Raw genomic sequence first — 23,910 nt, 5'->3', positions numbered from 1 at the left:
ACAACTTGCCTCAGATGGATGGATCTAGTTGGATAAATCAATTCATTGATTAATTGTTAGTCCCTATAGTTAACTGGACCTCGGTACAAAGAAAATGGATGAATATATTTTAGAATCATCTCTGTGAATGAAGTCGGGTAAAAAGCAAAAGGTGCAGCGTACCTTTGAAAATAGAAAAACCAGAAAGCAGCAGGTTATTTATTTAGCTGATTGATTTGTCAAAAAAGTGTGACTGTTACCGCTCAATTACCATCCCAAAGTTGAATGAAGCCAACATCCTGCAGCCCGGCGGCTCTGTGCCTCTGTGCTTTGGTCAGGGTTGGAACTGTGCAGAAATGTGAGAAAATCCAGTGTGGGGATTTTTTTTGATTTTTTTTTTTTTGCAGCCGCATAATTTCAAGGAGCGGTAGAGGGGTCTCTTGACAGCTCTCTTGAGAAGTGGCTGCTGTTCAGTTTTGCACTAAATCATCATCATTTCCTGTTGCAAGTCAGTGAAATGGAACAGGAGCTTTCACCACTCCATTTTACAGCCTTCTCGCCCTCTGAGCACACAGAAATGTTGCCCTAAAATGGGAAAAATTAATGTCAGTCCTGGCTTTAACAGCCGTACATCTGTAGACACACCGCCACCTGCACGCCCTTCTACTGAAGCCATTCAATGTAGTTTCAGAAAACACATGCAGACAAATTCTGAGGAGTTTTATAATAAGCATGGCAGCGATACCTGCAGCCCTCCATGTTGTCCTTAAACATACTTCTGTGAATGCGCTCAGGCTTTATTTATTCACGCGAGACGGTCGGCTCTGCCCTCCAAGTCCTTTTCACAAACGCGTGGCTCATCGTCACGCGCACACATCTCATCGATCGGCTCTTTCTTCTTTACTGAATCCTTTAAAGCTTTGAACTGCTGCTTGCATGGCTGCACTTGTTGTGCTCGGCCTGATGCGATCAATTCCAAATGTCAGTTTAAACTACAAGTTGTTAACTAACAACAAATCTTTCTCCTTATTTCCCTGTGGCGTTTGTTCTCTGCATCATTACGGGGATGAAAGCTCGTCTGTCTGTAGGTTTGGAATCGGGTCAATCGCCACGATTGACTGGACAGGAAACGATGCATGACCACGCTACGCCGTTCCTTCCTATGCACATTTGTGTTTCTTCACCTGGTGAAGTAGTCAGATTGAAAAGTTTAGAATGAATGGAAAAAAAAATCAGAGATTTCAGTAGTGAAAAGAAAAAAGTTCATTTTTATGCAATCCTAACTTTACAACAAAACAGTCAACTATATATTAATTATTTTAGTGACAACATGTAAAGAAAATACTTGAAATGATTCTCTCAATGGGGTTTAACGCTTCATTTTTACCAACGATTCAGTTCATATCATAATTGGTGGTTGTCAATCTAAATCCTAATCAATCTTGGTTCATTTTAAATGATCTGATTCTCTGACCTAAAGTGGATCCAGATCATCTTCATCCAAACTTCCAGCAGTGAGACTCAGACAGAAATTCCTGATACTAAACAGTTTTCCAGATTCTTGGATTTTTTCCAGATCATCAAGTTTAAATGAAATATGTCTCCTAACAAACAAGTCAACTAGAATGAATGGCAAATCCATTCACATGTTGGTTTCCTAAAGTTCTCCACTGTTGTTTTTCCACATCCAAAGAATCCAAAGGGAACATTCTAGAACATTCTAGACACTGGATGGTCACATGACTTTATTCAAAGTCTGTCCACACATTGGACTGGAATGATGGACTGATCCGTGTTGATGGCATCACACGTGCAGGGGTTGACATAGCCCAGAAATTTGCACTGGCCCACAGGGCCAGTAGTTTTTGAAACTTACTGGCCCTGCCTGAAAGTTACTGGCCCGACACCGCGCATAGCGGGACCCGCCGCTCCGCAGGTGCTTGCAACTTTAGGGGGGTCTGTGGGCATGCCCCCCCGGAAACTTTTAATATGGTACAATTTGGTGCATTCTGGTGACATCACTTATTTCTACACTTTTCAATGACTGAAAATAGACCATATCAAACTTAAATCTGCTCTAGTCTGTTTCAGATGTTTTGAAGAGAGCACTGCAGTGTAGTAGTTAACACTAGTTAAGAAGTTTTCATGCTGCTTCTAACGTCAAATATCGCAATAAATCATAAACCTCAAATGTGTTAAAACAATCTAATGGCAGCTTGAACCATTTAACGAATCAAATAAATCCCTTAATGCATTTGACCAATCGGATGGACGCCTTCACATTGTTGACCAATCAGATGGAGCCCTGTTATGTTAGATGTTTGTAACCTATGTCAACGTGGGTCATTTGGAGTATAATTTTTAAACTGGGAATGGTTATTTGGTTATTTTGCTGTTTGTTTATATACCGCAAATTATATCGTTATCGCAATTTTAATCTCTGATATCGCATATCGCGAGTTTTCCTCATATTGTGCAGGTCTAACTGAGATCATTCAGCTAACTAGAAATACTTACTGCTTAAAGTGTTGTAAAGAAAAACAAAATTTAGTAGTTTAACATTCTACTGCATTTGAGTCTGAGATTCAGGTATTTGGAGTTGCCTTTGATTCTTTGACATTCAGCTTAAAGCTTAGTGCATACAGTTTCATCTTCAATGCATTCATTAAATATCTTGCTGTCCATACTACTAATTATACCCACTACTCCATCCAACATATTCCTATCTATTCCTGCCATGTCTTCCACATCTCTGACATGCTTCAGTCTCTCTTCAGTGACGGTGTCGGATTTATAATCAAATGTAATGATAACCCACTGGCTTGTGCCTTCGTTGTTGCTGTTTAACATTGTTTTGTATTGAATTGTTACATTCAATAAAGTTTGAAAAAAAAACAGTAGTGAGCGCGTGCCGCGTGGTGCTCGGCAGTGAAAGCCGCGCGCGCGCAGGCGGGAGAGAAGGAGAAGTGATCAAAGGTTTCCCATAGAAACCCTTGAAGTCTGAACACAGGACTAGCAGAAAAACTAAATTATGAAGACGAGGTAAATCTACACGTTTTCGCAAAATTTACTTTATTGAAAAAGGTGAAGAATATATAAACCGTTAAATATTTTAGTGGCCCGAGCGGACAAGTGAAAAGTAAAGTCTTGTGGTCCGCACTGCTCGAAAAACAGGACCGGGCCAGCGGACAAATGGCTATGTCGAGCCCTGACGTGTGTTGTCCGCTGTGATGCACTTGGCTGTTTTTACCTCTATTGTACCTCAATCCAAATGGTACTTTTCAATATCAAATAACAATTTATTTAATTATAACAAAATTTTTAGTAGTTTAGATTGATCTGGTTGGATCATATAGAAATCGATGCATCAATGAAGTGTTACATCGTTATTTTACCAAAAATCTCAAATCTTTTTATTTAAAATAGTTGTGTAATTCTCTTTTTACATAGTAGAGAAAGTAAACATGAGTCAACATTCTTGAATTTCAGCTGCTTTCTGTAGTTTTTGAAGCGCTCAAACCTGCACACACTCTGTTCCCCGTCAGCGGTGTCTTTGTGCCGTAGTGCAGACATGGTCTTTGTGCTGCAGACTGAAGATGGTCTTTGTTTTATCATCAGTGGAAATGCAGAACAAACACTCAGACCCAGCCTGCAGCTCTGCTGCTCCAAGTCTTCTTAGAGTTGCTGCTCTTTCTTCTGTTTCCTTCTTTCTCCAACTTTTTCTGGACGTCATGGCATCAAGCTTTCACCTGGTTTTTCCTTTGAGAACCGTTTGTCCTCACCCTGTTTCCCTCTTTCGTTCGGACTATTTGTTTCTTTGTGTCTTCAGCCCCTCTGCAGGATGACGCTCTCTCTTTTTTGGTAAAATTGTTCCTCCCTTTTATTTTTACCTTCCCACGCATCTATCTGCTCTTTCCGCGTCTGACCTCATGTTCGGTTGCAGGTAAAGCGCAAGAAGCTCCTCACCGCTAATCCTTTCTCTTTATAGATCCACCACAAGCTGAAAGCTGCTCCGAGTCTAATTAATAATTGAATGGAAACACTCTGTTGGACTCAGAACCTTTTACTCTCTGCTCCTCCTCTTCTTCACCTGCGTGTGGATGAAGGCTTCAGGAACCAAGCTGAAACCCTGTGAACCTCTCACTCCTTCACTCCCAGGGAGTCCCCGGAGGACCACAGTCCTTTCACCTCATCCCGCTCCTGCTTCCTCAGCCAGCACACGTTTGCAGCTCCGGCTTTTGTGGAAATGTGTTTCGACAGGATTTTACACGGACAGACGAAGGCCTGCAGGAGAGAGAGAGAGAGAGAGAGCCCTCGTTTCCGGTGTAGGTACCAAAACTATTTGGCCTATAATAACCATTGGGGGTCCTTCGGGGTGCTGGGGCTAATGCTGACGTCACATTATGTGATTGGCTGTTCGTTGGTCCAATGACGTGTCAGATAGTGATTGGTCTGGACAAATTACGATACTACCATGGAAGATATGCGGTTGTAAACAAACAGAGCTACGACAGATTATCTTCTAAACAGGCTTTTATTATTATGATTACTATTCAATGCATGTTCACTTATAGTTAACATTACAAGGAATAATGTCGGACACAACTTATGAGGGAAAGTAACTTTGGGATGAAAATATGTAGAGCCACAGCAGATCAGGAAGTGGGGTTACCGTAGTGTGACGTTATCCTCAGTCGAAAAGACCCCGAACGGTTATTGCAGGCCGAATAGTTTTGGTTTTCTACACCGGTCCGACTGTTCGCCTGTGACGGAGAGAAACGGAGAACATTCTGTTGGACTTTTTCTTTTACATATTGTAATTACCAGCATCTGCAGCACAACATTTGCAGCAAATTTCCATATGCATTGCAAAAGATTTACATAAAAATTGTTTATAAACTATGTAAAATATGCATGACCAACCAACATGGATGACAAAAAAACGACACTTCATTTGTGGAAAATGTGCAAAATGTTCGTAGTGTTAAACAGGCTCAAATGGAAACGCTCATTTTAACCTTTTTTAAGTTTAACCTTAACCAAAAAACAATACATTCACTCCCATTTTATGCACCATATACATCTTTATAAGGGTTTAAAAGCCAAAAAATATGTTTAGCATGAAAAAATACTTTACTCAAACTGTAACTGTACAATGAAAAATACATATTTGTTCAAAACTAGTAGTTTGTTTTTGAATATGATGGGAGACAATCTTTAATCTTTTTTTCTTTATTCAATTTTTGAATGCCAACATAAATCAGAACCTTTTTTTCCAACCATGAACGTAGGACGTGAGAGTTTTTCCCACCCTGGAGTGAAAGCCAGCAGCAGACAGGATCAGCCTTCAGCAGCCTTTGGACAATGGGGCAGTGCGCTGGTTTTTACCCTGAGGTCAGGCCGGGACTCGTCAGAGCTCACCTCTGTGGCCTCAGCGCCCCTTTGCTGCACTCCTCTTCCTCTGGAGGAGACGGCATTCGACGTGTTGAACCCGATGAAGATTTGATGGAGAAAGGTTCGCACATCGCACTTCCTAGCTGCCGCATGTTTGGTCCTTCCTGGTGCTCGAGCAGACTGTTTAGATGTGGAGAAGCTCTCAGTGAAGAAAACATACGTTTATAAAAGTTCTAGACAATCTTAGATCAAAATTAAATATATTTAATATTAAAATATTAAATCTTCTTTTTAGTATTTGTGTATTTTCAATTAAAAATGGTCATGCTGGATTCTTTTAGCCTTTCTCTACCTTCATGAAGACCCAAGTGCCTTTTTGATACACATCCTCCACACACATTTACTCACAACACACACTTTTTCACAGAGACTTGCACATGCATGCACACACACTCATCGTGCACGTGTGCAGATACATGCAGTGACAGCAAAGCATTAGCCAGATCACCTTGACCGCCTTGCTCAAGGACACTTTGACATGGGAAGGAAAGGCGGGAACCAAACCTGCGACACACCAATCAGAGGTTGACCGCTCCACCCCTCCACTGTGACTGTAGTAATGGTCTCGTCTTGGTGTGAATGTTGTGTTTAAATAAGCATAGCTGCAAAGGGTACCACCCCCTGCCCCCAGACAGAGCAACAATGAAGGTTCCCTCTTCTCCTCTGCGGTTCATCTGTAGAAAAAAGACGTTGATGTCATTTTCATTTTCATGGTTGGTCGCGTCTGAGAAGCTGCAGATTTCAGGCTTTTACTGAGTTGGACTGTGTTTCTTCTGTGTTTGTTTCTCTGAAGTTACCCTCTGGTTGTAGTTTTTATTTCATTCCATTTTCTATTCCAATCATTTATATTTTCTCGTCTTTTCTCTAATCTTCCATCAGTCCAGGCCTCTCCTTTCCAAGTCACGCCTGTGTTTGATGCCTCTGTCTGCTTTGTTTGCATTTTTCTCTTTTGCCTCCCACCTTGATAGGAGCGGAGGTCTTTGATGTGCGGCTGATTTCTTTTCACGCCGGCCGTTCATCAGCACGCCGCCCCTTTTAAAGCATGCAGCAGAGAGGCGGATCAATAAGACGGCTGAATGGATAGATCTTTTAAGAGTCCTCTTCAGCCTGGAGCGATTGGGCTTTTTTATCTTTTTTTCCTTCCTGAATGACTGGCTCTCTAAGGAGCGACACAGGTTGAGCAGACGAGGGTTACAAAGAAGATTAAAGATCTGAGCGCATCACAGGAGGTATTAAAGCAGAGAAATGCAATTGGATTAAAAACTAGGAGGAAAAATCAGCCAGGAGTTAAGTGTCTTCTGATCCAGCGTGGGAGTTCCTAATTAAATGTTCCTCAAACCCTGAGATACTTTTTAGCAGGTCGTCCTCTGTGATCTTACACAAATAGGCCCCCCCCTCTGTTGATTCTACAGATGCGACTTAAACCAAAATGACCATCGCACAGGCAGCTGCTAATGTCTGTTCAAACTGGAGCCAACAGGAGGTCAAACTGGGAAAACAGCTCTGTTTTTCATAATGCAGATGTGTCTTTTCTGGATGCTCAAACGTGTGAAATCATCTAGATTTGTTGCAGTGAAAACTGCTCAGGAGCAGACATCCTCACTGTATTTTGGATATAGATCAACTCTGATAAAAGTGAGTGCAGTGTTCCGAAAGTCTTTACCTGCTCAGCAGAACAGGACTAGCAGTGTCAGAAAGTCAATCCCCCGTAATGTCAAGACAACTCTTCCTTCATTAAGCAGCACACTAGAAGCTAAGGAGTCAGGAAAATGAGTGCGACCGACAAGAACCGTCTCACGGAGTCAAGAGTCAACGAGTAACAAAAATCTATTCACACCAAATTAATTGATTTTTTTTCCACCTCTCGGTCAAATAGTGTCGTCACATTTGGACGTTACGGCCACTCGATGACGTCATCAATCATTTACATTAGTGCGTCTAGAACAACACCGGTTTTATGACTTTAGAAAGTCGTTCTGAAACTAAAAGTCATTACTTGTATTTAAATGTAAACTTCTGTTTAACATCTGCACTTAGTGAGAAACAGTGTTGCCAGATAGAGTCACGGTTTTCCAGCCCAAAATTCATCAAAAACCACCAGGTCCCACAAAAAGTTAATCAGGGATTAATTAGCAGTAATTAATCATACTTTATTTATCACCTCGCATTTTGATTGAAAGTCCAACTTTGAGACATTTTTAATGATATTACATCAATGATTTTGCTGCTCGACAATGCAAAACATAAGACAGTGGACTCCCACAGGACGTGGACCCCCCCCCCCCCCCCCCCCACTTCGTGTTTTTCTTAAACATTGAGAACAATCGGGAACAAAAAAGAAGGAAAGCGGAAAAAAATACATTTTTCCTGCATTTTTTTTCTTTTTTGTGAATTTAAGTGAAGTGAAAGAAAAGCAAATGTAATAAATGCATGAAATGCAATTAAAGAGTGATTGGGTTTTTAAAAACCTCTGCTTGTGAATCTATCATTGTAAAAATTATAAAACATTCAAAACTAAGTCAAATATCACCTGAGATTACTCCAGAAACGATTTGGTGTTTTTCCTCATTTTGTGCAACACCAACAGTAAAAAGCCTCCCAAAATTAAAATGTTGCATCTAAAAAGCATTTATGGAACAGTTATTGGACACATATTTAGTTGCTCATGGTGGAGAGGACGATGACGTGGGTGGTAGTGTCTCACGTGCCTCTCCTCACTGCACGACTCTGGTTGAACTGACCCCAAACCTTGCACTCAAGTTCAGAACCTAAACCGCCCAATTGGGCGGGAAACGGCCCAATCTGGCAACACTGGCGAGACGCAGGCGGGCTGACCTTACTCTGAGTCCTGGGGGGAAAAAACAGCCAGATTTTCCCAAAAATCAACCTTCTTAAACACCTATACAAAGAGTGATCTCGTACCTGTACTTGTACTGTTGTAGTGACAATTCAAATTCCAATTTATCAATCAAATGAATGTATTGTCCAGCCCTATCCATGAGGGGTTCTTCTTGTTAAATACCTAAGTAAACCAGTGTGGATTTGGCCTCATCTGGAGTCTGACTTCACTCAGACGAATAACAAATACCAGACATTTCACACGATGAATCTGAAACAGACCAAAGCCGGAGTTTGTCCTCGTTTACTTTTTAGTTTTGTACACAAAACCAAAACTAATGCAAAAAAAGAAAACACACACACAACACAATTAGAAGAAAAAAAATGTGTACGCTTGACGTCTTTTCAGCTTTAGCTACCATTACAGGCATTGCTAGTTTAATTAGCTTATTAGTTGATCAGCTTTTTACTTCACAACAGACGCTGAAACGTCTCTGCAGTTTCAGTTTTAGATGCAGAGCTTTTGAAACTTTACAGTGATCTAAACGATGAAACAACTTTTCACGCAGAAACTGAGAGGTTTTAAGGTTACGTCTGACTCTTACGGGTAAAGCTGTTCTCATCAGAAAGGTGGACTCTGCTGACAGAAGCTCAGACGAATTTGTGCTGAAGTTGTCCAAGATGCTGTTTGCCTTCAAAGCAAAAATGTAGTCTTGATCAAAGTAAAGAAAGAGCCAGGAAGCCGGCACAAGCACACAACACTGCAAACTCAACAAAGAAAAATGACAAAAATAATTGCAAACATTTTTCTTTGTTCGGTCCATTGCAACAGGATTTAAACCCCCTGACCTCTGACCTTTTTAGTTATAACACACCAGCCTCAAGTCCAGTCCAGGCCAGTCCTTCATCTTGGATGAAAATATAATTTGAGTAAAGCAAACTTGTTCTTAAAGAGAATCAATGGAATGTTCCTGCTAAAACTCAACTTCACATGTTAGTAATCTTAGCTGGACGGACTCTTGTTTCCAATAACTGCATCCTCTCACGTTCTCCTTTTTATTCATGTCATTGTTCAGGGTTAGCTGACAGCAGAGCAGCAGAACTGCAGCCGTTCTTTCAGCTCCCATTTGTTGACAGAATGAAAGCTGTTTAAGAAGGTTCTGCCACTGCGCTGTTGAAGACAGAATTACACATTCTCTCTGTCATTTTTTTCTATCCGGTTATGTTTAAAAGATGATGATGTTTTTGGTCATTTGATTTGCCGCATCTCTTTCAAGGTTAGCATTTCAAGGTCTGTTGCTTCACTCTTTATCCCCCTTTGTTAGAGGCAAGAGGCAAGCTGCTCAGACAAGAACAGAGAACTTTGTGGTCCGGTGAGCAAAGGAAGAGACAGCAGAGGAAACCAGGCTTTTACAAGACTCCACAAAATCCCTTCAAAATAGAGATTTGACAGCAAATCATCTGTGTAGCAATGAAACTAGTTTCAGCTGAAACAGCTGTCAGGGAAGTTGTTTTGTCCCTTAAAAAGTTAGAGTTGGAGCCCCCCTTCTGTCCCGTCTGGACAGCAAAGCTGGAATTTTCTTCTACAGTAGGATTGTGAAATGCTTTGTTAAAATGCACCGTGCTGAAATCCCCTCTGCAGTCGTTCACGACAGAAAACCTTCATGACTGAAGCACGTCTTCATGTCTTCACAGCTGCTTCCTGTCTCTGCTGCTGGTGGCCGCTGTGGTTTGGAAGATCAAGCAGAGCTGCTGGGCCTCACGACGCCGAGAGGTAAGCCTTCCTATTTTTTCTATGCCAGATGAAGTCAGAGTGTTTTTGTGCTTTTGTCCGGTGCTTGACCTGTGAGGGTTCTTAAACGGTTCTCTGACGGTTCTCCGTGGTCATCAGGGCAAAGATGAACTGCAGTCAGTCAGATCTCAGTTTCACTGCTTTTCAGCATTCGCTGTTCTTTCATTGGCTAAACAGTGCTTCAACCACAATGAATGGAGATGACGACTGCATTTGATGCATCAACACTATTAACTTTTTCAGGAAGAACTAGCTCCATGGATGGAGAGACAGACCTGAATGAAGAACTTTGTCTTGAACTTCCTTTTAGAAAACTCTTATTTTAGTCCAAAAAGTATTTGTTAAAGTGATTTAAGTATCAGAAAATGTGACCTTTAGTGTCTCTCTTATTGATATCAAGGCAAACAGGCTGTCCAAGAATTGAACCACCAACCCTCTGATTGGTAGATCAATATCCAGTGAATTTGAGTTCTGCCTTTTCATCAAGTGCCTTCTGCTCCTGTGACACGTTTGCTAATGAATGTCAGATATCTGGAGCTTTAACGACTGAGGCAGTCTTTCATTAAGTGGGAAGAAACAATGTTTAACATCTTTGCACATTAGCTCAAGCTGCAAATTTTGGCTTCTTTTCTCAGTTTAAAATGAAGACATTTTCCTGTCAGCCAGATAATAAGAGTCTAATGGATGCTTTTATCTCCAGCAGCCCTAATTGCTGCTGTGCTTCCTCCTTAAACTGGATTTAGCAGATCTAAAATTACCAATAAAAAGACAGACGGAAAGGCAGCATGCCAGCCATCCAACAACGATATTGCTGAAGCTGTTTCTTCCTTCTGTCATGTTCACCGACATTGTAACTCCTCTCAGAAAGGATTTAAATGTTGTTCCAACCTCAGGTACAATCCAGTGGATCCAAAGGGGAAGGGCACTCAGGGTTCACTTCTGACATGCAAGGTCCAAGTCCTTTTCAAACACACTTGATGCAGATGTCCCTATACTCTAGACCAGGGGTCGGGAACCTTTTTGGCCGAGAGAGCCATAAACGCCACATATTTTTAAATGTAATTTCGAAAGAGCCATACAATAATGTAGTGTCTCCTTCCCACACTGAGGCACTGAGACTTAACCTCTTTAAGGTTCTTTATTCTGGTTACTAGACCGTAACCAACGCTGTACAATTAATTCAGCAACTCTTGAATCTCTCCCACCGAGACGAGAGGAGAGCGCTTCTCCCAACTTTCTATTTCTTCACTGCCGCCACAGCCCTCCCATATACCTTATTTGGCCAATAGCTGAACCCCATTGGTCCAAACTCCTTAAACACAGGCTGAGTGACAGAACTGAGGGCCAATCAGATCTCTGCTTGATGCATTCAATGAACTCCGGAATTTAGAACGCAACCAAACAGCCACCAGTTTAACTCAGTCCGCTATAAATTTAAATTTAGTTTAAAACTAAATATACCAGTGAATGTGTGTATTTGATGTAATTTCAACACTTTTAAAGTACAATAAGTCTGTGGATTCTTTTTTAATAACATTATTATGCTGTTGCAAATAAATGATGAGAATTTCTTACCATTATTACAAATTCTGGTGCTGCGTAGTTTTGCTGATGGTCTAGTCTGGTTGATACGTGGCGAGTTTTGGCTTCATGCAGGTGTTGAGACTTTAAACTTGATCTTAGGTTGGTCTGAATGTTCTATAGATGTGAGAAAGATCGCTCACATGCAGACGTGGAGCCAAACATATACTCACACACTGCAGTATGTGACGGGCAGCGTGTTTTAAATTTTGACAATCCCTGCGCGATTCACCTTGCTGTCTGTGCCCCCCCCCCTTTCGTCCTCACACATCCTGCTGCACCTTCGCGCTCTTTCTCAGAGATGGGAACGTGCAGTTGAAGAGACGGCGGATCGCAGGTTTTAGGCTGTTATAAACTCTGTGAAATAATAGATGATAGTTAATTGATAGTAGTGCAGATTTATTTTCTCCAAGCACCACTACTACCCCCCACCCTCATTAGCATCGCATCGCACCTGAGAAGGACTGGTCTAATGAAAAAAAAAAGTATAATTAAAGATTTGTCTGCGAGCCACATGTGACCATCAAAAGAGCCATATATGGCTCGCGAGCCATAGGTTCCCGACCCCTACTCTAGACAAACATGTTCCATGCACTCATTATCATTTGGTCATGCAGGCAGAAAAACTAGCTTTATCATTGTTTGAAGACTTTACATTTGGCTGGATAAAAGAACAAAAAAAATCTGTTTTCCTATAAAACTAAAATGGTTTGAAATTGAGAAAAATCACATTGTCGATCAGTCAACATAACTTCGCATTACAGACTGACTATGTAGATTTTTATGAAACCAACTGACTCAATGTTTTGATATTTGCTATGTTAAATTGTAATGTAAAACCAATATTTCGTTATTATTCCGTGTAAAATGTACCTTGATAATGGGGGGTAATGGGACCACTACATTTATACAACCTCGTTATCTTTGTTTCATCTCAAAGCTGACGCTAACAGTGTGTTAGCAGGTGGAACACTGGGTTGTTGCTAGCTAACTCTCCAAGTCTTCAATCTGTTGTCACGGCACAAAAATGACAACACGAATTAAAAACGTTGTTAATAGCGTGAAATATTTAAACTTCACTTTTATCCAAAAAAACAAAAAAACAAGCTAGCCTGTACTTTCCCAGAGAATTCCCAGTCATTATAGAGACTTCAAAGTCTTTCAGAAATGTCTAGAAACTAATGTGCTCGAAGACTGAACAGGCAACATGATTGGTCAATAGTTTAACATGTTGTGTGTTAATTGTCATAGATGTTACATAATACATAAAAAAAAGTGTTTATGTGACGGTTACACCAAGAATGTGCCATAAAACAACAAATCTATTTGAAGATATTGAACATTCTTTTTCTGACTTATTCATTTTCTAACATTTATATTTTACCTATTGGTCTTGATTAACAAAGATTAAAAAAGGCTCCCTGTCTTCCTCATTTGTATTCTGCGTGCGTTCTGTAAGTATTACTCAAACACAGAGACTGGTGGCGAGGAGAGCGATCACATGAAATCACCTCATGGATATGGATTTTGACAATTGTGTGTTTGGTTGAAGGAGGCTGTCTGTGAGGGCACTTAGTTTGCTTCAATTGAAGCAATCATATGAACAGCTCTGTCTATTACTATTCATGGAGGAAATTGAGGAACACCGTGTAGTTCTGCCTCCTAAATTGCCTCTTAAATGAAAAGGTACTTTTTTGTAGTGTACCGCATGAAAATTGTTTTGCACTAACTGTAGCTCAGGAGGTGGGGCAGTTGTCAGTTGGATGTATGTAGTTTACCACATCAATAAAGTAAAGGCCTGATGTGATGTTAAGAGGCTTTTCTGAAGGACTGACGGTGCTGTGAATCGACACAAACATTTACCTTTTGGGTGGGGGGTGGGGGCTCAGGACCCTTGGTTGGTAGGTGTCATTTCATCTGGGGCTGGTGGGGTATTAAAATGTGTGGGACCCCTGGATAGGACCCCGTGCACCCAGTAGCTCTCTTTGTGTGTTCTACTCTTTGTGCTCCTGCGCCCTCTGACTCTCCGGTGGTGGGGGTTCCTGTGGGTGTCCTTTCGGTCCTGTCCCTGGGGGACCGGTATTGGGTTGTCTGTGGTTAAGGCTCTTCCACGGCTGTCTGGCTGCCCGAAAAGTTGGAGTCCACTATGGGCTTAGCGAAGGCGGGTCCCATCCGTTGACTGTAGAAGAGAGAACTGGAAGGTTCATGTGTGATGTCACCCAGAGAAAATATCAAAATGAAGCTTATTCAGTCATCATTTTTCCGCGATACTGATGGAGCCATGTTGGAGCCAGGTGACTGTGATCCGAGTAGATCTGAGTCAAGGTCTCTATGGCAACTACTGTCGCCAATCAGGAGGGGGCATGTTGGAAGTCCACACCCCTTTAGCTGAAAACAGTTTAGGAGAATCTGTCAAACGTTCAAGGTGGGGGCCAGCAGGCGTCACATGCTTTTACTGAGGCGTCTGATTGGTCAGTTTATAACTTGAATAACTTGCAATAAAGAAAAATTATCATTAAAAAAACTAGGATTATCAGGAACACGTGAAAGAAAATGTATCAGAGCAAGGATTCTGACCAATAGAATTATTGAGAAACAGCTTTTAAGTCTATGGGATTTTGGCTCCTTAGAGCCAGCAGGTACTTCAGGTTTGGGACGCCGGGGGGGGGGGCTTTATCCAGTGCTCATTTCTTGTCAGTGGTCCAGCTAAACATACTGTACCTGCCTACTCCCCTTTTTTTTTTTTTCACCTCCCTGATGTATGAAGTAAGTGTAAGTGTTAGTATACACACATATGTGTTAAGCTTTTATATGTAGAGTGTACAATTGTCTTTGTGGATTACCTTATAAGTGTGTGACTGTGTGTAGGTTTGTACTGTACAGAAAATCCTTATGTGTTCTAATTAGAGTTTGTGGTTACATTTACAGTTTTGTAAATGCGTCCATTTTTGAAGATGTACCGTATTTTCACCATCATAGGGCGCACAGGGTTATAGGGCGCGGCCGTAGTTATGGGTGTTAGGTTAACACATACCGGTAAAACATGAATGCTAGTGTGCATCCTAAAATCCATCAAAGTCCTCATCTTCTGTATTTGAAATGAACAGCTGGGCAAAATTTCTATCAAACACGCTGGGTTCCCTTCGGTCCTCATCAGAGACCGTCTCGTTGCCGTGTGGTTCCTTATAAATGATGTTGGCTTTTCGGCACTTAGAAAGCAGTGTAAGCAGACACATTGGCCCAAGTTTCCACCGTCCATTCACAAACTGTGGCGTAACTGACCCGGCGCTGCGTCCCACAACGTTAAAAGCCCTGTCCCGTTGTGCGTATCCTACCGTGCTGCTCCCATTCTTCTCGACATTGTGACTCACCGGGATGTCGATGGATAACGATCGCTGATCGTTAATCCATCACTCCAGTCGCCTTTTTTCCGTGGAAAGTCAGCTGCATCATCTTGATGTGTCGGAGTTTGTTTTCCAGCTTCCTCCACTTGCGAACCATGGATTCATTCATTTGAAATTCTCTGGCAGCTGCTCCCATGTTCCTACGCATAGCTGATAGCTTGCAGTTTCAACTATGCTTTAGCCATGTTGTAAACAATGTTGTTCTGTTGTTCACGCCCACACGTCCCTCCCCCGTTGTCATGCCGTCTTTTCCTTCTACGCTCACGGCCACATAGGCTGTCCCCTACATTTTGGAGAAAATTTTAGACTTTTAAGTGCGCCTTATGGTCGTGAAAATACGGTATGTCGTCGTTTAGATGTATATTTGTTGATGTAAATGGTCACGTAGGTGTATGGATTTGTGTGGATGTGTGTGGTCACGTAGATGTGTTTGGATGTATAGATGTGCGTGGTTGTAGGGATGTGTTAATTTTTGTAGATGCGCTGATGACAGAACTCCATATATGGTCAGTGGATTTTCCGAAAAAAAACTTGTTTTCTGCTCAAATGAATATTCTTTTGCTTTTTACAGAAACAGGTTTGGATCAGACAGGCAGACAGCTTTTAATAATAGAACAAGCAGTTCCTTCTGCAGTCATATTCCATTTGGTGTCATGTCTGTTTTTGACAGCTTTAAGGGGGAAAAATGAAGAGAGAAGAATGAGAGGCGTTGGAGAAGGCAGTTTGATGCTCTGGAAAATGTAGTAATAAATGCTATATTTGCTTTATTTTACTGACATTAAGTAAATCACAACTGTTCTTACGAAATTAATTGCATTGCAGAGCGTAGAGAATTAGATAGAAAATACAAAAAACAGATTTGGATTTTAAAGGAAAAAAAACAACCTTCTGAAGCTGACTATTTTACCAAAATCTATCCATCCATTTTCTCCACCCGCCAGCTACTGATGGGTGAAGGTGGCATACACCTTGGACACTTTGCTAGTCCATTGAGCCACACAGAGACACAACTACACTCGAGTACACTTTAGGGACAATTTAGAGTCATCAATCAAGCTATACAGCGTGTTTTTGGACTGTGGGAGGACGCCGGAGAGCCTGGAAAATCCCCACACATGCACGGGGAGAACATGCAAACTCCACACAGACGGGGCCAATCGGAGTTCTGGGAACGGTGATCCTAAAATCATGTCCAGGAGGGGCAGCTGGCCAGTTTCTCCACAGTAAAGCCCATAACTGAATGCTCCATGTACAGACTTGGGGAAGGTAATAGTTGCAAAAGCGCATTTAGTTTTGATAAATTTGAAGTTCAACCGCTAAAAAAGCTGAAACACATTTCATGCTGCGGTAAATGCACTGCTCTCCCCTCTTCCTTTCAGCAGCAAACGGGTAAGAAAACAAAACTCAACGTAAATGTAGTGTGGTGCAAACACGTTTGTGTTGCTGCCCATAAAAAAAAGTTATGCACACCAAGCCAAATGATGAATAGTAAAATGTATTCAACCCTGGAGGCCCTCAACCTATGTCTGTGTAACTGCTGTACTGGACAAGAAAAATAAGACAAAAAAAATAAAATTAAAAAAAAAAGTTCAAAGAAAATCTTAAATCTTAGATCATGCAAGGAACGGACATTTCATTGAGATGCTCGTCAGCCCTAAAGTGAGTCAAGCTGTTTCGTGACTTAAAAAGAAAAAACGGATTTTTGAGTGAAAGACAGACATCCTCAGAACAATAATTCCTGCCAATCACACCTGCTAAATTAGCTCTGAAATAACAAAAGGAAACTGGCTGCACTTTCAGTGTTATAAATAAAGCCCCTCCTGTTGTTGAAGACCTGCAGCTTTGACGCTTGTGTCACCACAGGTTCACCTGTCTTCACATTAATAGGAAACGGTGAGAGGAAATGTTTTTCTATGCGCATAATAATGTTTGGACATAAAACAGTGCAGGGATTTTGCTGCTCCACACTTGTCTGCAGGAACCAGAAAAAGTATACCTTTACTGCCCCCAACTGCCTCCAAATGCATTCAGTCTTTTTAAATGGGCACCGTTTCACCCGGTGGAAGTGTTGGAATATGCATTTGGATTTTTTCAGACTGAAAAACTGATGGATTTTATCACAAGGGTTTCAAATTTGTCCCAAAAGTTGTTTTAGTAGCTTGATAGAGCAGTTTGCAAGCATATGTAGTGTTTAAACACACAAAGCAACATGGATTATAATAATAACAATAAAAAGGGTAGTTATGTTGTTTTGTGAGCTTTTTTTTCCCTGAGATTGTAATTTTCTTTCCAGCTTCGTTCCTCTTGGGTTTCACCCTCATACATCCTTGATTCCTCTGTGTTGCACAATGTTTGCATCAGACACACATTTCCATCTGCTTGCGCTTTTATACTTACCATTAAAAAAACAAAACAATGACAGATGCATAATTTGTGGTCATTGCTAAGTCACACATTTTGCTTTGACCCTGTGACATGAATCCACAATTTAAGATTGATCATAATGTATAATTTTTCATGGAAATGTAAGTGAATCAATTCAAGGTTCTGACACAGAAAACAGCCGTTTTGGTCTCTTCAATAGTGCCAATAATGAGTTGAAAAATGTAATTGAAGGAGGTCAGACACTGTAAAGGCTCAAATGTACCAACATTTTACAAGTGATTTCTTCTCCATTATTTTAAAATGTTCTTCAGAAAAACAGCTTTAGTAAAGGCTGACATGTAGCCACTGAGCAGGTGTTAATTGCTATACATTACTCAGCTTAAATGTTAAACTCTATTACTACAGTTTGAACCATAACAAACTGTAGAAATGAGGAAAATATCTTCAGTACCAACCCATGTGATAACCAGGCTAAAAAATACAACGTTTTTACAGTTGATGGCGGCCGTGGTGCAGTGGTAGAGCGGTCGACCTCTGATCGGAAACATGCCGGTTCGATTCCCACCTTTTCCGCCCATCTGTCGAAGTGTCCTTTGGCAAGACACTGAAACCCACCTTGCCTCTGGTGGAAGGTTGGTGTCAGTGTTTCGGCAGCGGAGCCGCCACCAGTGTGTGGATGGGTTTGTCATTGGAATTTTGACTTCTTGGAGCCAGCGGGTACTTCCTGTTAGGAACGCCAGGGGTGAGGAGTCACTCAGTCAAGTTTGCATTTACAGTCAATGGCTGATCAGCTTCATGGAAACTGGGTCAATTGCACCAAAATGAGCCTCTAATGATAGCTGACCAGAAGTGCATACTGGGGGTGTAACAATTTATTTTAACAACTTGATTCATATCATAATTTGTGGTTATTGATACGACTCATTTGCGACTTTTGTTCATTTTGAACGATCTTCTTTGATCCGATTTAATGACCTGAAATGGAACAGAACATCTTTATCCAAAACTTCCACCAGTGAGACTCAGAAATTCCTGCTACTAACCAGTAAAGTTTTCCAGATTCCTGGATTTCTTACAGATCATTAAGTTTAAATGAAATATGTGTCCAAACAAACAAGTAAACTAGAATGAATGTCAAATCCATTCACATGTTAGTTTCCTAAAGTTCACCACTGTTGTTTTTCCACATCCAAAGAATCCAAAGGGAACATTCTTAGAACATTCTAGACACTGGATGGTCACATGACTTTATTCAAAGTCTGTCCACACATTGGACTGGAATGATGGACTGATCCGTCTTTGCTGCAACACGTGTGTTGTCCGCTGTGATTTCTTTTTCCATTATAGCAAAATGAACCTACCATGTCTCAATCCTAATGGTACTTTCTGATATTTGATATAATCAACTTATTTCTTTTTGAAAGGATTTTTTTAATGGTATAGGTCAGGGGTCCTCAAGGTTTTTGTAGCGGAGGGCCAAATTAGGTACTCTACACTAGACTGGGGTCCAGTTTTGGTGGGGGGGGGGGGGGGGGGGGGGGGGATGGATAAACAGAAAAAGTTGTTTTTAATAACGTTAATGACCAAGTGTCATTTGTACAGTTAACCAGGCCCTCCAGATGTTTTCCTAGTTGTGGTCGGACGTTGCTGCCCAGATCTTCTACTTGTTTAGTATTTGTATCATTTGACAAACTTAATTCTTCAAGCTTTCTCTTTTGCTCTGGACAAACAATGTCAGCTACTTTCAGCAAACATTCTTTTTACAAACTCCCTGTCAATGAAGAGCTTGCTACGCCAGGCTATTTCTAAAGCCACAACATAGCTAGCTTCTGTCACAGCTTCACTGGATTTAGCCATTTTTGTAAATATTATCTGGTGTGCAGCATAGCCTTGTTGTAGTTGTTGAAGCTTATTGTTGCGCTCCTTGCCGGTAAATTTGTTATAGTTTTTATAATTTGTAACATAACGATGATTTATATTGATTTCTTTGAGCATTGCATTTACCTGCTTGCAAATAAGGCACATGACTTTGTCCAGCCCATAAGGTATGACAAAGTAAGCATTTGTCCACTTAGCTTGAAAACGCTTTTTCTCCTCGCCAACACAACCTTTTTCCTCAAAGGAACCTGCTCTGGCTCTCTCTCCGAATCCCCCGGGCCGCACTTTGAGAACCCCTGGTATAGGCTGATCAGATTAAGTTCGATCAACAACTTTCTTCAGACAGTTCGATCTTGTTCGATCGTAGGAATATAAATCAATTCATCGATTTAGTCAATTGTTACACTCCTAGTATGCTGTAGTTACGCTTCAACTTAAGATGTTTTTCTTTGTTTCACTGAGTTTTTAGTGCAGAAACATTCAAAAGTTTTAATTTTTAAGTTTGAATTTCACGTTAAAATTCTTGTTTTAGACACAGGTGTGTTCATGATACAAGGTGCACTTAAAAGCCCTCAATGTGCCTTATAGTTTGGTATTCCTTACATATGACATAATTTTTAAAAAAGACCATTCGTTGACGGTGCCCATTGTAATCCGGGGCACTGTATAGTAGGGAAATACAGTACCCCTAACCTGAAAAGTACGTAAACATTTTTTTTTAAATTCCAGAGTCCACCTGTTGGTCTGTAAATGAATTCACCTTTAGCCTGTTTTTTTCTCTGCTGTGTGCGTGTGTTTGTGTGTGTGTCAGTACTTACTGCATTTCAAAGCCTTCCGAGACGTGACAGACCCTTTGAAGGAAACCTGAGCTGCCAGATGGTATTCGTCACCCCTAAACCAAGGAGACATCCGAAGCTGCAAACGACTGTCGCATTATTTACTGAAAAAGGCCATCTGCAGCTCTAAGCATGCACGGTTGGTGCCAGGTACACCAGGCAGTGTTGGGCGGAGAAGGAGGTATACCCTTATAAATAAACCTTAAATGTTGTTATCAGCAGCAGCCGCAGCATCACAGACAGCTTCCAGACGCAGCTGACGGAGGCTTGTAACACATCCAGATGACAAATGCAGGGGAGCTAATTAAAGCATCAGATCTAACAGAAGCAACTGGTGGATGGAGGCAACATCATGATGCAAAAGCCTGCAACTATGGCGACACATTAGCGTTTCCTCTTTTTGCCTCGGGGACACAGCACCTCATTTCATTGCAGCAGATATTTTTGGATTGTGATTCATAAAACGCAAAAGTTTCTGTTCTGCTCTTGTAACTACATCATACTCTCTCACCGACATTTTCTATTGTCATATCTCCTTATTGATGTTTTACCACACGCATACCTTTGCAGCTGAACGTATCCAACACCAATTGTTACAATAAAAACAACACAAATTTCACATAACTGGACATATATTAGACATTCACGGCACCCCATGGTGCTGCAGTGTTATGTGTCTGATTGGACATTTGGCTCACATGATAAACAGTCAGAGATTCCTTACATTGGGGAGACTGCAGCAGGGCCTCTTTACAACATCGCATATTTATTACCCCATTAAGGTGCCCTCCTCATCCCAAGCAAACACCGCACCACCAACCCGCCTCCTGCACCATAAAAGTGAGCCGCAGCGCTGCAGCCTCTGTTTAAACACATCGCCTTGATGCAATAAAACAAGCAGAAAGCTGCTCAATGGCCCGTGGTGTGTTAACCTAACTTTGCTTTTTTTCTAATCCTTAATCAAATGTTCTACATTTTTAAAGTTGAGGGAGGCTTTAATAAAAGGATGAGGGGAGGAAGAGCCGCCTCTCTCTGAACACTCGCTCCCCTGCTAGAAACGCTCTGCATGCCCGGATTTCCTTCCTCGCTTTGATGATTGTGTGAGGAGCCCTGTACCATCCACATGAAAGTTCCAGAAGAATGGAAGGAGATCAGAGAGGAGATCTGAGACTCCAACAAGACAGGCGGCTGTGAAAAGAGCTGCGCTCTCTGACGTAAGGCTTTTCCTGTCACACCAGTGCGTACATGTGAGGAGGCCCATCGTCTGAGCTGTAAATATTACTGGAAAGGTTCAGTTTATGTTGCTCCACAAACACATTTATTAGAAAAACTTACTTTTGACACACCCACAAGCAGCCAAACATCATGGAGGTGACTTCTGCTCTTAGGCCCCTCACTCATGGTGCAACAAAAAGGAACACCCATGCTCAGCCCTATTTTGGCCGCATCCCACAATTAGACCCAACGTTCACATGACCGCCACTACACCATCACCAACGGGTTTGGAAAAGCCGGTCTGCTGCGTGACGGAGAGGACAGCGCAAGCTCAGGAGTGAATTTGCCTCAGGGTGACACTGACAACGAAGGAGAGACAGAGAGAGTGTGGCGAAGAATATCTGACGCTATTCCAATCCGACGCTGACGAGGAAGACTTCCAAGGTTTCAGTGCACAGGAGGAAGATGAAGAAAGCTCTCAGTGACTTTTATGTCCATGTTTTTTAAACCAGCCCTGTTAGCGCTGTGTTACGGTTTGTCACTGTAGTGGAAGGAAACTACCGGTGCACTCGCTGAGCAGCGCTTGCAGAGGCGCTCGTGCACGCCTATAAGCTACTGCTGGACACCACTGTGAACTCTGGTCTTTTTTTGTAAATATATCATGTGTTGAACCTTTCCTGCGATTACTTTTTTCTTTCTTTCCTCTCCACTGAAGGCAGATCTTCCTTCGCTTGTTCACTTCCCCGTTGGGACCCTCAGAGCCTCCAGAGCGGGTTAATAAAGAAACATTCACTCTTCTGGGGGAAACCTTCATTTATGACAGTTCTCTTTCACGCTGTATAACAAACATAAACACACAACCTCAACACACTTTCACTGCTCTCCTTTTCACTCCCTGTTGCACTGCACTCGCCCCCCCCCCCCCTCTTTCCGCTCCCTTCTCTTCCTTCTTACACACGTGCGTGGTTTCAGCATATACACATCCTCATTCTAAAACACAGGTTTCAATGTGGGCACATGGGGCTTAGACAAGTGCGGCTTATGAAATTAAAAGATGTTATATCCATTAAAAATGTAATGGGTACGGCTTGTAATCAGGTGTGCTCTTTAGCCTGGAAATTACTGTGCATTTTATAATCAAAATGCTAAAACGTATTAAGAATACTTGTTATAGTCTTTATTTGTTTTGCAAAACTATATTTTAAAATCCAGGTTGAAATAATAAACCAAAAAAGATGAATGTGTGTGAGAAATATAAGTAATTCCATCTGTTCAATTGACCATTTGCCTTCTCTGAAGTATTATTTTTTTGGATGTTTTAGCTTTTATTCTGTGCTTTTGTTGTTGTTGTTGTTGAATTCTATGTTTTTGCAAAGCCATCAAAATGTTTCCATATTTCTCCATCCTGTTGCATATGATATTTTCATTCTACACACAAATCTAATTTTTAAAGTAAGACGTTTGTGACAGTTGTTTAGTTGGGCTTTTAAAGAAACCTGAATTATTTGTTTTTATGCCAATTTCAAGGCTATTTTACTTTTTGATTTATCTTGTCAGCATTGGTGATATCAAATCCAGTTTTCTCTTCAGGAGACGACAGTTTCATGTCGTCTCATAAGCTAAGTTTTCTATTTAAGAATTGACATTTTAGGTGGGACAGGTTTCTAGTTCCTCTAAAACCTACAATGTAGCACCTCTCTTTAGATGGCACTATCAATACCACTACAGCTGTGACTGGTCCTGTTGTTAGTGATTTGTTTCTCGGGCCATTGTCCTGCCACGACTGTGCATTAATCACTGACACCATATCTGCATCAAATCATTATTCTGAAGACCTAATGTGTTGTGTCTGAGTCTTTACATTTTAGAAATGTGTAACATAACCCTGCAGATTTTCATGCAAAAAAGGGCAGTCTGATAAGACTGGGAGTGGGTTACTACTGTGGTGATTAGGTTAAGAGTTGCTAGAAAGGCTCTGGTTAAGATGGTACATTGAATGTTTTTTTTTTACATTGTACTACAGTGATCCCTTGATTATCGCGGGGGTTACGTTCCAAATAGAACCCGTGATAAGCAAAACCCGTGAAGTAGAAACCTTTATTTTTTTTACAATTATTATACAATGAAATACACTATTATACATTGAAAAGAAAGAACAAACCATTTAACAGGCTAAATCAATTGTTTTTTTAACAAATAAAAGTACTTTAGAAACGTTTTTTCAACAAATAACTTCTGTAGTGTGCTGTCAAATAATAATTTCAATCATCGATAAGAACAGAAGGCTTTAAATTGCGGAGATTAGCCCCGCCCACCGCGACCCGAGTGGATTAAACGGAAGAAAATTTAAAATGATTATGAAAAAAATTAAAAAGTACAGTGGGACAGATAGTGACTCCGGTCTTCTTTTTCACTGCTCTTCATACTGAGCCGCTGCATCCTCTGCAGCGTTTTTTCCTTTTGAAGCCCGCGGTGCAGCTGCAGGTGTGTTTGTTCGGGAGAGGAACATAGTGATAGGCAGTTGTTGTCGCTCTTTTTGCTTCTTTGC

General features: G+C 41.3%; 1 protein-coding gene across 3 annotated transcripts in view; it reads left to right on the top strand.

Annotated features, from left to right (window-relative positions):
• The window catches only part of atrn (attractin), a 145,311-nt gene that overhangs the window by 77,982 nt on the left and 43,419 nt on the right, over positions 1-23,910 (top strand). For all 3 annotated transcript variants that reach the window (XM_023951773.2, XM_023951772.2, XM_023951771.2), the window contains exon 26: positions 9,967-10,045. In XM_023951773.2, the coding sequence (XP_023807541.1) occupies positions 9,967-10,045 (79 nt within the window). The remainder of the gene's footprint in view (positions 1-9,966; positions 10,046-23,910) is intronic.

The sequence above is a fragment of the Oryzias latipes genome, chromosome 22 (genome assembly GCF_053564925.1).
Source record: "Oryzias latipes strain Hd-rR chromosome 22, Olatipes_Hd-rR_3.1".
Lineage (NCBI taxonomy): Eukaryota > Metazoa > Chordata > Actinopteri > Beloniformes > Adrianichthyidae > Oryzias > Oryzias latipes.
Note: the sequence above shows the minus strand (reverse complement) of the source record. Positions and strands in the feature narration are given on the sequence as shown.